The 14,107-nt window shown below is 36.4% G+C and overlaps 1 protein-coding gene across 9 annotated transcripts in view; it reads right to left on the reverse strand.

Moving 5' to 3' along the window:
• DMD (dystrophin) overlaps positions 1 to 14,107 on the reverse strand; it is a 745,980-nt gene that overhangs the window by 636,403 nt on the left and 95,470 nt on the right. For all 9 annotated transcript variants that reach the window (XM_061349397.1, XM_061349396.1, XM_061349395.1 and 6 more), the window contains exons 24-25: positions 11,454 to 11,609; positions 7,582 to 7,752 (exon numbers count right to left, since the gene is read on the reverse strand). In XM_061349397.1, the coding sequence (XP_061205381.1) occupies positions 7,582 to 7,752; positions 11,454 to 11,609 (327 nt within the window). The remainder of the gene's footprint in view (positions 1 to 7,581; positions 7,753 to 11,453; positions 11,610 to 14,107) is intronic.

Genomic DNA, 14,107 nt, shown 5'->3' on the forward strand with positions numbered 1-14,107 from the left:
AAATCCTGGACCCACTCAATACATCTTTAAAAATAGCAGGGTCTGAAAAGACAGCTGGATTCCACACTGCAAGATCAGCTAGGGCCTCCTCTGTATGGCATAATGGGTACTGGTAAACTAACAACATTTTTTTCAGTTCTTTCTCAGGTTCCAATATTCAGTGAATTGGTCTTCACTTACCACCTTTCCTGTCTGTTCTTCAGAAATAAAAGAACACGTTTCGAAATCATGGGAAAAAAACCCCAACCAACAACAAAACAAACAAAAACCATAAACAGTCTTGCTGTATTTAAAGTCCCTTCTGGTTGCCCTAACATCATGTTGCATTTCAGCTGCGCAGTTTGAAAATATGCAAGAAAGATGTAGAATTTTAACTACAGAATCAAAAGTATGAGCTCTATAACAAAAAAATGACACTTAGAACATCCAATGCCTTTAAAAAAATAATAAAAAAATCACAAACACCACCACAATGGGTTTATTATGAAACAAGAACAAATAAAGTGGTGAAATTCTTCCCAGAAGGTCTAAGCGATTTATATATTTTGATTTTGTGTGCTTATCAGGATGAAACCATGTAACACTAAGAAAATACAGAAACCTATTAGAAGCTGGGAATTTTCAGATGCAATATCACATGCCCTTTTGGGGAAACAGAAATGTGTAAATAAAAGGTTGAACTAAGCATTGTAACACCCAGAATTCAGTTGCAGCTGTGAAAATTTGTCAGCAGCGTTCAACAGTGCTTTAAAACAAATTACATACACTCTGCCATTTATCATTATAGTGAAGTTATTACATTATTTTTTTCCCTTAGGGCTCGTCTATTTTATTTATAAAACAAAAGTTTATTCAAGTGTGTATTACCTGCTGTAAGACAAAGTTTCCTAAATACTTTCAGGAAAGACAGATCCATTGAAATGTGTATACAAATTATAGAAATTATATTAAAGGTATATATATATATATATATATATACACACATTGTCATCTCTTCCCTATGTATACCTCCATGTAGGAACACAGCTACTAGCAGACACAAGAGTTAAAGAAGATGGCAATCTCTTCATTCAGATTGTTGTTCAAATTTCTGTTAGACAGAATTATGAAATGTCTCCTTGGAGGAAACTCTCGTACTTCCAAGTTTTTGAAGTACCAGTTACAGCTATGTGGGTACAGGATACCACAAAGGAAATTCTTTGAGCCAAAAAAAAATCATTTGTATTTCACTGAATGAAATATTTCCTTATGTTGTAAAGGAACCATTTTTTAAGTTTTTTTTTCATTTGTGTTTCTTAGAAAAATGTTGAGTGTGCCTTAATCAAAACTGGGAAATCACATCTGCACTAAACCCCCAGGACCTAACATTTCCAAGAGAAATGGCATATAGGTTTCCAGCACCCAGGAAAGGAAAGGAATCAGACAGATCCTTCTTCTCTGTTAAAACTCTGTGTGTGGAGTATGCCTCTGATGACCAGCTTCTAATCTCCACCCTGGTAACACTAGAGGAAGGAGAGAGAGAGTGAGAAGACTAGCTGAGCTTGCCTTGTATCAGTCCCTACCATCAAAACCTCAGGAAATAACTTGTAGTTAGCAACAAAATAGTAGTTATAAATAAAAGCTTTATTTAAGAAAAAACAGTTTCAGATGCCTTGAAACCTGGATAGAAATGAGATTGCTCTGCAGTGTCAGAAAGCATGGGAATAAGCTTTACTGTGAATTCTTGAGGTTTGTAGGTGCATACAGTAGTATTTTTTCTATTTTACATATGGATCAATATGACATGGTGAATCATGTTAGCATAAACAAAAGCAGTTCCCTGCTCACTTCGAGAGGCGTTCAAAGCTCTCTCTGTGTACTGTGGCACACTTTCAGTTTATTAACAAAGATTACTGGTTTGGGTTTGTTGTTTTGGGGTTTTTTACTTGCTGTTTCATAAGACAGTGAAAATCATAACCTCCTTCACATGAGCAAATACTAGGAATGAATTACTTTTGAAAGCAGAAGCTACATAGGAATGGCTTTTCCTGAGGATGTGGTGCAAAGGGTTTCTGAGCTATACTTTATAATGGTAATACCACCGTGTATCAAGTTGGACTGCTGATGTTTTTTTCAAACAAACCAGAATTGTGATTAAATGCAGATTTTAGTTGTGGTGGTCACTGACATTTGTAAATTTAAAACAAATTAAGCACCTGTGACTGAATGAAGGAAAAGTTCTGTGTTCCTCTTCTACATAATCTATATGCCACAGACTCCTTGAAAGTAATCTTTGCAATCTGAACCTCTCTAAAAGAAATTAGGTGGCTCCTCGGCTCTCATGGGTGGGATGTCAGAATTAATCAGAAGCTGGCATTATGGCCTTCTCAGTGGCTGATTATACATAGTTTTATTTATTCACAGCACACCTTTTATTTTTGTTGTGTTCTGGCCACTGACTGTGAATCAACTGTCACAACTTTAAGACAATTTTCTGTTACTGATTTTACTGGCAGGAAATATGTTGCTAAATGCGTTAGTTAATGTAACTCTTAGTACTTCAAGTCAACTTTATGTTCACTGGTATTATATACTGAGCTAAAATATCGTTAAAGCACTGGAGACACATACTGCTGATAGTAAGGAGTGATACAGAACTTTTCCTACTAATACCATCTATTTCCTTTCTGAGAACATGGTTTCCTGACAATCTAATTCTTATCAGGCCAGTTCCTGATTAAAAGACAAATAAATCCCTCAGTAGTTTGTCTTCAGTGATAAATACTTTCACTAAATCAGACTTCTAATTATAAAAGGATTTCTAACACATAATGTTTAATGACTATCTTTCCACCCACATGTCATTTTTCTTATCTATTAAAACAGAACCCCATTCAAATGAAAAGATTTAGCTTGTCTCCACTGTGTAAAAAGGCAGGATTTGCAGTCTTCAGTATACTGCCAATCTCATTTCACATAACTCAGCCAAGTTTTTGTTGCATCCCTAGAAAAATTCTAGACATTAACAAATAAATAATACAGTTCATATTCATATAATGTTATGCTTCATTAACATAATTTCCTACTTGAGATGGACATTCATTTTTATTTCTAGGTGTTTATACCATGAAGACAACGTTTGCATGTATGATTTATTATTTTTTAATTCTATCCTCTATAATTATCTTTGAAACACTCCTTTTCACTTTTAAGAAGTCTTGGGTACAGAAAATAATTAGAAATAAGTGCAGTAATAAATACAACTGCTTCCTCATGCTGTAAAGGAAAAAGATTATGAGCTCTCTGCGTAGTTATGTCATCAGCAGCACACATTCAATTTTTGGTTCCTCCATGCTACTGAGTTCTCTCTCCCCCTCCATTTTCCATCTTAGTATTTCTGCAGACTATCCTCAAAATGGGTATCTGCTGGGTTTAATTCATCTCCCAGTGTATTTCATTTGATCGGTTACTGTTTTTGGCAGCCTACTTACCCAGGAACTTCAAAGCCCAAAACTGCAACATTAATCAGATACTGTGAGGCCCTGGTTCTGGGGACTGAATTATTAATATACGATTTTGTATGATGTGTCAATAAAATCCACATAGGAGCAACAGTATTGTACTTATTTATGAAGTACTCACAAGAATTTCAGAGTATCCAGGATCACATGCAGTAAGTAACGCATGCCTCTTTATGAAAAGGGACACTCATTTTACATAATTTCTGCACATAGTTATATTTTGGAGGCTAGGATCTGCCACCTATGCTATATGTTTGATTGTTCAAAATTAAAAGCGTGTTTACATTTGTGCAAATATTAGCTTACATTTCCTAAAGGGAATCTAAATAAAGGAGTTCAAACAGACACTCAACACAAACATACTTCAACAATAGGAAACTGCTCTCACTCAAAGTTGTTCTTTTATTCTTATTTTAGTGATGAATTGACTGAAGTAGAAGAGTGGAGGTACTATATAAGATTATACTGCAGTGAAGGCCTTGGTCAGGATTTGAAGCCAAAATATGCTTTTTACCAGTTTTTCCTGCAACCCTTTATATATCAGTTCCTTGCAAGAATTTACAATCCTCAATGGCATTCTTTAAGATGGTGGGATGGTTCCTGTTTGAGATACTTTTCATGTTGATATTTGTCATTTTAACTAGTTTTTGATACTTTTTTCAACTGTCATAAGATAAAACTGTTGTACTTGCAGCAAGCATAACAAAGACTTCTCAGTGTGTAACTGCACTGGTCATTGGGCTTTAGGTTCTAATTTTGAAACTTCTGAAGCATTAAAGTTCATATCTAAGAAGTAAATAAAACTAAGGACAAATCTTTCTATTTAAACTTCACTGAAGCTATATATTTCTGGATCAAATTTCCTGAACATACATGCGGAAACATACAGTGTAGATTTCTGTTTCAGTAGAACTGTACTGTGTAGCTTAACACCTACAAATACGATTCTTCTTTTCATGACTGGGTGAAAGGACTGAATAATTGACAGGTTAGTTTGGAGGCCTTAAAATCACACAATTGCCTAACCCATCTCTTCAAAATCTGATACTTGTCCTTTATTATGGGTGTTAAGATCACAACACCAATCAAAAGTAATGAGAGGAACTGCACAGACTTTACTGCAGGAAAAGCAGCAAGTGAAAACGAGAGCACATCAAGCAGCAGTGGTTTTTTCAGGGACTGAGATTTTGATTTGAAAGTCAAAGTAGCAATAGTCAAAGCAGTAATTGTAAGATACTAATAGCAAAAGTTGATCTTCGTATATTTTTGATACTACTTTTAAAATTTGTCATTCTTAGAAACTGATGACCAAAAAGCCCCAATTGCAAGCCTCATAAAAGACTTACAGACTTTCTTTTATTATTAGTTTGTAAATCATCAGTGCATTTCAAGGCTATAGAGATTTTAGAAAGCTCAAAAGCTTGAAAGGCACAGTTAAAGACAAAAATAAAAATAATTAACACCCCCCCAAAAAAAACAACAAAAACTCAAACCAAAAATAAAATTTTACTCCAGTGCCTTTAAACTGCACAGTCTTTAAAAAAATCAGTAATGCCTGTGTATTATTCATGACTATTTCTATAATGCATGGTGGAACAAAGCAGAAGCGACAAATTTTTGCACAAAAACCAAAATAACATCTAAGGTCAGTGTTTTGCTTTGTTGGGTTTGTTGTTGTTGGTTTTTTTTTTTTTTTTCAAATTATACAGAAACACTTATCCAAAATGCTGCTTGCTAACATAATCATTTGAAATTTTGAAGCTTTGAATAATGTCAAGCATAGTTTCCTCTGAAGCACAGTTTTTTAGTATGCATGCACAATGATGACTTGGCTTGTTTAAGTTCTGAGTTCAATTGGATTTATTACATATGCAGAATATGACATAGATTAGCTAGTAGTGAGTGATACCATGCTAAGTCTCAACATCACACAGAGATAAGGCAGTTTGATGTAAAACTCTCCTATTCCTTAGTGATTCTGTAAGATGTTTATCTAAACTGTAACATATAGTAATTTTGAGGAAAGTTTCATTTATGCTTTGAGTTTTAACCTAAAATAAGAGTTCAAGGTGATGTCCATGGAAGAAGTCCCCAGAATGAAAACAAATGAGTTCTAAACCAAAAAGGGCAAGAAAACAAACACCCCACCTCCTGGCCACTGTCTGAATGTGTGGAATATATATAGTGTTCTGTCTTCAAAAAGGGCAAGAAGGAGGACCTGGGTAACTATAGACCGGTTAGCCTCACCTCCGTTCCTGGGAAAGTGATGGAACACCTTATCCTTGGTGCCATCTTAAGGCATATCAAGGATAAGAGGGTTATGAGGGGCAGTCAACATGGCTTCACCAAGGGGAAGTCGTGCTTGACCAATCTTGTAGCCTTTTATGAGGAAATAACACGGTGGATGGATGATGGTAGAGCGGTGGATGTGGTCTACCTCGACTTCAGCAAAGCGTTTGACACGGTCTCCCACAGCATCCTTGCGGCTAAATTGAGGAAGTGTGGTCTGGATGATCGGGTAGTGAGGTGGACTGTGAACTGGCTGAAGGAGAGAAGCCAGAGAGTTGTAGTCTATGGGGCGGAGTCTAGTTGGAGGCCTGTATCTAGTGGAGTGCCTCAAGGGTCGGTACTGGGACCAGTATTATTTAATATATTCATCAACGATTTAGATGAGGGAATTGAGTGTACTATCAGCAAGTTTGCTGATGACACTAAGCTGGGAGGGGTGGCCGACACGCCAGAAGGCTGTGCTGCCATCCAGAGGGACCTGGACAGGCTGGAGAGCTGGGCGGGGAATAACTTGATGAAATATAACAAGGGAAAGTGTAGAGTCCTGCATCTGGGCAGGAACAACCCCAGGTTCCAGTATAGGCTGGGGAACGACCTGTTAGAGAGCAGTGTAGGGGAGAGGGACCTGGGGGTCCTGGTGGACGACAGGGTGACCATGAGCCGACACTGTGCCCTTGTGGCCAAGAAGGCCAATGGCATCCTGGGGTGTATTAGAAGGGGGGTGGTTAGTAGGTCGAGAGAGGTCCTCCTTCCCCTCTACTCTGCCCTGGTGAGACCTCATCTGGAATATTGTGTCCAGTTCTGGGCCCCTCAGTTTAAAAAGGACAGGGACCTGCTGGAGAGAGTCCAGCGCAGGGCAACTAAGATGATTAAGGGAGTGGAGCATCTCCCTTATGAGGAAAGACTGAGGGAGCTGGGTCTCTATAGTTTGGAGAAGAGGAGATTGAGGGGTGACCTTATTAGTGTATATAAATATATAAAGGGGGAGTGTCACGAGGATGGAGCCAGGCTCTTCTCAGTGGCAAACAATGAAAGGACAAGGGGTAATGGGTACAAACTGGAGCACAAGAGGTTCCACTTAAACCTGAGAAGAAACTTCTTCTCAGTGAGGGTGACGGAACACTGGAACAGGCTGCCCAGGGAGGTTGTGGAATCTCCTTCTTTGGAGACATTCAAGACCCGCCTGGACACGTTCCTGTGTAACCTTATCTAGGTGTTCCTGCTCCGGCAGGGGGATTGGACTAGATGATCTTTTGAGGTCCCTTCCAATCTCTAACCTACTGTGATACTGTGATACTGTGATACTGTGATCCTTTACCTTTCATCCACTGGAGTTGTTTTACTGTGTAATACTTCTATAATCATGAGTAGCATGGGCTGAGAGAGAAAAGGATCTCTGTTTATATGGATCTCTATTTACATGGGTAGTGGTTAGATAACTTATAGCACTCTGAAAAATGAAATTCTAACTTTAAATTCACCTCAGTGAAGGTTACTGCAATATGAAAGTGAATTGTGCTATTGATACATGCAGAGACAAGATGATTTACCTTTTCAGAGCATTAATGTTAGGGCAATGATATTAGAGATTATTAGATAATTAGAGATAATGCCTAACAGTTAAAAATTTGCACTAATTAAAATGCCAGGCTTTTGGGTTTTTTTAAATCTTTCTTTATAAGGAAAGAAATCTATCTTTCTATAATATGAATAAACAGAGATATATAATCTATCTTTCTGTAATACGCATAAACTGAGATATATAAAGGTACAGTGTGTGTTACATTGTTACCTTGCCCCAGGCAATTTCAGCATCCAAATTACTAGGCATCCCCTGCACAGCTGATCTCTTTGTCAATTCTGCATCTGTTGCTGCAAGCCATTCTGTCATAGCATTAATTTCTTTCCGTAGCTTCCGGGACAATTTCAAGCATTTCTCTAACTCTTGCTTTTTTTCTGTCACCTGCAGAAAGAAAACATGTGTTTCTTAACTTTTCAGTCGAAAAGGTTTAATGATTTTTTTATATATACCATTTTCTATGTGCCACTTTGCTATAAAAGCTTAACTTGTAATTTCACAGCCAAGGTGCACTATTAATACGGTTATATCTTGCCTAGTTCTCTCAATATCTGTAATTTTGCTCTAGAATGCAAACACCTATAGGAAAAATATCTGAATGAAGACACAGAGTTTGAGCTAGCAGCAAACTTATGCTGACCTCCTCCTCTGTTTTGAAGTCACACATAGCAAATTAATTTGGAACAACTGAATAAAACAGTCTTTCCTTGAGATGCAAAATAGATGACAAAACCCTTCAAAGAGAATATTTTTATATAGATAGTCATGTAGTGATATTGAACCCTCAAGGCTCTTTCTATGTAGCTACACTACACAGAATAAAAAAGAATTCTCTGCTAACAACCCCCCAAATCTTGAAATACAGAAGTCACTGAACGATGTCGAACTAAGGCAACACAGTTAATTAAGCTTTCAATTTGCTGAATATTTTGGATCTGAAGTACTATGGACAATCCGTTTTAGCTCTTTTAGGCATATTATATAGTAACTGGAAGGAAGGCTGAGTATTTATGTTGTCTTGACTGTCTTACACTGCATTTTGGTGCAACCTGGAGGAATATGGGAAATAAAAGCTTCCCTGCAAGCCCCTGAGCATATCCAGGGAAAGAGAGAGAGGACTGCATATACTTAGTAGAGAAAGCAGAAAGTCAAAGGATGACATCTCAGATGGGAACCTATACCATGGTAGCCATTAGACAACCAGTAGTTAGAAAATACAAAATAATAAATCCTGTTGTGCTAAAGTTTATAGAAGCCCAGTCAAAAAAGGAGGATTAAAAGTGTTCCATAGGTCACTAATATTTAAAAGAAATTACTGATTAACTTGCATGTCTATTGTAATCAAGTGAGATACTGTTTTTAAAGTATTTTTATACAAAAAAAACCCTGTCTAGTGTCAGGTAGCCAAAACTGCTATCATCATTTGCTTTAACAATTTGGGTTTTGACACAGTTTGAGCAGCAGCAGCACAATGATCAAATTGATTCCTAGATCAACTGCCAAGGAGAGTTTGAGGTTTCAAAATGTAATAAGATGATACAAGGTTAGGTACATGGCTTTTCTTATCCCTGAATAAACATATCAGATTTGCCCAGGGAACAAGCCATAAAGTGTCGCTCATTGTACATTATCACTCTGCAGAGGGTTGCCACTAAAATGTCAGAACATATCTTCACTGAATATGCTTTATATGCTTTCATGTATGCCAAATTTATTAAATGAGACCTCAGAATTCATAGTCAAGCCAAGAGGTAAATCCCTGGAAGGACCACAAAACACAGCTATTTAGAACCCCATTCACACATGGAGTCATAAATTCACATATGTTTTTCAACTCTTCCTCTGAAAAGGATTAATAGTCATTGTAGATAACTATTTGCAGGTACCTAACTGCAATACAAGGCAGAGTGTATTCACCTGACTGCTTCGGTTAGAATTCTAAACACCTGGTATACTACAATATTAACTTATTGATACATGCTGAAACAGAGAAATAAGATTTGGTTTGCTATAAACATCTCTAAACTCTGTATATAGTATCAGTAATACTGCACTATTTCCACACACACTGTATATACAGAGGTTACTGCTTAATCAGTTTTTGCATTTTAAATGCAGATGCATTTCTAAAGAAACATAGGAAACGGTGCCCTCTAAAGGCCTTCTGTATAATAAAGTGACATCAACAGCATTCTCTCCATAAATTTCTTCTGTATTCTAAAGCTTTTAGCTATGCTAGTTTACTCACAAAAAATCATAATAAATAAAAGTAAAACGAGAAAAAAAATATTTAAAGCAAAAAAAAGAGGTATTTTACAGCCTTTCAGTTTTACAGAGAAAAATTCCTGTGCAGCAGGATTGTGATGAAAGACCTAAGCTTGTAAGTAATAGCACCTACTGCATGCAATGCCCTTAGGAAAGAAGCAACATTATTACTGCTACTCTCTTTTAGAGTACAGCTCCCTGTTATGATGAACTACCATAGAGAGATCTGGCGCAAGTATGCTACAGAACCTACATCACAGCCACTGACAAGTAACAAACGACCTAAACTGTTAACATAGTTGTTTGCTTCTATGTGCTTGTGCCAGAAAGAGAGAATACAAGTAAGTGAATGTACTCACTTACTCGCATCCTCTTACTACTCATAAGCATTCACTTCTAGGCCAAAGAGAGGTTTTAAGGTCTGCTACTACCTAAGCAATTAGGACTATTAGCAGGTATTTATATATATGTGTGTATATGCAAAAAAAAAAAAAAAGAAATGAAAAACCCAAAAAGCCCACCCAAAACCAAAACACAAAACCTACCAAAAACAAAAAAAAAAAAGGAAAGAGAAGGAAAATGAAAAGAGGAAAAGAGGAAAAAACAAAGGAAAAGGAAAAGAGGAAAAAGAAAATGAGGAATAAATAAATTTTAAGACCCCTACACCTTCCCCTTCTTAAGGGAAAGCCTTTCTAGTCTCAGGGAGTCTAGTTATGATACCTAAAATATATAGAAAAAAGAAAGCTTGTACAGAACGTATAATGTTTTTTCTGTACATTTGACAGCACAACACTTCAGCATTGTTCAACATGTTTATATTAAAGCATTCCATTTGCTTAAAAATGTGCTTTATGATTATTTCAAATATGGGGGAACTTCCTGAAGCAGTACATGTGAAATCATACAAGTTTGTGCTTGAAGATGTGTTTTTCCCTCAGCTATACATTTCAGTCCTGAGACTTACTATTTGTTATAACTATTATCAGTTTTCTCTTAAAAATATTTTTACTCAATGCAATCAATTAGGTCTGATAAAGATTAACTGATTCTTTTAGTTCTGCATCTCTGGGCTTTTGTGACTTTCTCTAAAACAAAGCTAAACACAGCACTGCAGATTGAGTGAATTTGCAATATGGCTCACTTCAGATCCTCAGGGCACTTTTTTAGAATCACAGAATCACAGAATAGTTAGGGTGGGAAAGGATCTTAAGATCATCTAGTTCCAACCCCCCTGCCATGGGCAGGGACACCTCACATGTCACCCAAGGCTTCGTCCAACCTGGCCTTGAACACCACCAGGGATGGAGCATTCACAGCCTCCCTGGGCAACCCATTCCAGTGCCTCACCACCCTTACAGTAAAGAACTTCCTCCTTATATCCAATCTAAACTTACCCTGTTTAAGTATTAACCTGTTACCCCTTGTCCTGTAACTATAGTCCCTAGTGAAGAGTCCCTCCCCAGCATCTTTATAGACTCCCTTCAGATACTGTAAGGCTGCTAGGAGGTCTCCATACAGCCTACTGTTCTCCAGGCTGAACAACTCCAATTTTCTCAGCCTCTCTTCATACAGGAGGTGCTCCAGTCCCCTGATGGCCCTCCTCTGGACTTATTGTTTCATTGGTTAAGAGAGGGTTCCTATAATGAGGAATATCAATCCTGATTATTGCCTTTGCCACCATTCTTTCTGTCCCACTGTTTAGAAAATAGGAAGGTCTTGAAAAGAACCAATAAAACCTCATTTACTTACCATACCAAAATTAATCTTTACTTTGCCAGTTAAAAAGAGCGCATAGTTTTGTACCAAAACACACAGCTTACCTTTGCACCCAATTCATTATATTGCAACTTCAAAGCTGTAAGCCTTTCGTCCAATTCTTTTGGGTTCTCAGTCTGCTGTTTTTGAACAATCTGCCTCCCAGTTTTTATCACTGTTTCCACTTCAGACTTCACTTCACTCAGGCTTTTATATAATTTCTAATCAAACAGAAATATGAAATACCACCATTAAAATAAGTAAATCAGAAAAGACTATTGAAGGTATTATAAAGATACACTAGAAGTCTTTGCATTATTTGTTGTATAAAAACACCATCATATATGAATGAGCACCTCCCACTTCCATTTGAAAGCTAAAGGAATTGAAAGGTATCATGGTATGTAGTCTAAGGACAGAGAAAGATCAATCTGAGTATACTAAAAAAATGTCTGTAAGAAAATTAATCAGTTTCTAAAAAGAGAATTCAAATTAACACATTCAGAACAGCCTATCTTTACTAATAACAGCTTCAAAGACTTGTCACCAAAACCAATGGTAGAAATGTTATCGAAAGTACAGGCCACCACTAATTGTTTTAAGAAATTACTAAGGTTGTTTTCAAACTTATTTAGATAATGTAGTATTTAGAACAACAACAGATGTCTTCTGCCAACTCATACAGCTTGTTGGATGTATTTAAACTACAAATAGCCACTAAATTAATTCCAAAATCTAAGGTTTTCATGCTACTAAATCAAGAGACTGGCAGGATAGAATATTTCCCCTACATTTACTAAGTGCAGTACTGTTCAAAAAATTAAAAAATTAAGAAAACAACATGAAAAATTAACATAATGAGGTTAAGTCAAAATATATTACATAGTTCACTGCATTTTCCTGCACTATTTCAATGACTAAGCAGAAAATAAGGGGTAGATGTCTGTTCAGTGAGGACATGCAACCTATCTTTAAACACAATACATTCCCTAATATTTCAAAGGAGCGTTAAGGAGAAAAAAGAAAGCATTCTCTCTTTCTGTATGCAGAAAGTCACCTATCATCATCTAAACGTATGACTTGGTAACTCAAGATATTCAACAGCCAAATACCCATTTAACATGCAGCTAAGTAGACCAGAAGTTGATTTTTTTTTCTTTTAATCTAAGAATAAATTCTGCCATGGCTTGGAAAATTCCACTAAACTTCACTTTGGAAAAAGACTCCACAGAGATACACAGTGCCCATTACTACACAGGTTCATGAAGAATGGAGATATGAAACTGTTGAGAAGCTTTATCGCTGAGACATTGAGCTTAATTCTGTGTTCTAGCAAAATGCTGCAATGTAAACTTACTAATTTAGACAGACCTGCAAAATAATTTATACTGTACTTTTTTAATCTGAATTTTTTTGATCACTGTAAAACCTTGTCTAGTATGTTTGGACAGCAAAGACAAGACTTTTTTTCTAGCATATATGACAAGAAAAAAAAATCCTAAGTGCATTTTATCCATAGTCTAATTACCAAGCCAATTTTTAACATCAGTATTATTTTATTTACTTCGATGTATATATGTATATAGTTTGACTGCTTTGTAGGTGCTTAATAAGATAAACACATTCTTCAGCATGGAAAAAATGCCAACAAGTTAGGAAGCTATTGCATGATGTACACTGGCTAATACCTGATGGGATAATATGACTAGATTTTTAAAATAAAAACACTATGAGATTTTTTTGTAGATAAATATGCTCCAAAAATACTGTAAGTCTTCCACAGAACATGACAGGGCTGCAAAAGCTAGCTGCCAAATGAAGATACTTTAATACAGTTCAGGGCTTCTAATCATGTCGTTATCATAAGAATGTGAATTTAATAGTAATTGCACTTAAGAAAAAAAAACCCAAGATGCAAAGAAATAACATTGACTTGTTCCATGCTTATTTTTTGATTTATATTCTTATATTTAGATCTGAAAGAGGTTTTTAGGGAAAAAAAAATTTCCGGCATGCCATTGCCCCAGAAAAAAAACAAACCAACCCCCCAAACCCAAAACAACAACAAAAAAACAGCCCACAAAACAAAACATAAATCTGAAGACAAGGATCTGATTGACTTGATTTTCACTCTTAAATCTCCATTTTATTGTGATCAAGCACACAGTGTTTATCTTTCCATTGATTTTGCTTCAACAGTAAAGAGGTAAAGAATTACGGGGATATTAAAGTTATATATATATGTAGTGAGAGAGAGAGAGATTTTCTTATGTTCTTTAGAACATATCCAGGTCATCTTTTGGTCTTTGTAAGAAAGTCACAGGCTGCCATCTCACGGGAACTTTAATCTCTGGTTTTCTTTTATGTATTGTGTTTCCTGGTGAGAGTAGACTTGTGTACTGCAGTGTCTCTATTGGTCACACCATGGAGCTCCCTGACCACAGCATACTTCAGAAAATAGAGCCAATCCATGGAGATAAACTCACTTGCAAAATAAGAAGGGGGGAATCAGAAAGGGATCCTGACTGGTCTTCTCACACAGTGAAAGTGCATGACTATTGTTTGAAAGTTCACCTAAATTAAGCATTTAATTAGCCTCCCACAGAAGAAAACAACATACAGAAAAAGTTACTGTAAGACTGTTAGAACTACTGTTATTATATCCAGGAAACCTTTGAATTGAATAGAATTTTAAGAGTATGATGTCCTTCTAAACTCA

Source organism: Neopsephotus bourkii, unplaced genomic scaffold (genome assembly GCF_033783945.1).
Source record: "Neopsephotus bourkii isolate Nb327-2 ecotype Australia unplaced genomic scaffold, CSIRO-AGI_Nbou_v1 NB_414, whole genome shotgun sequence".
NCBI classification, from domain to species: Eukaryota; Metazoa; Chordata; class Aves; order Psittaciformes; family Psittacidae; genus Neopsephotus; species Neopsephotus bourkii.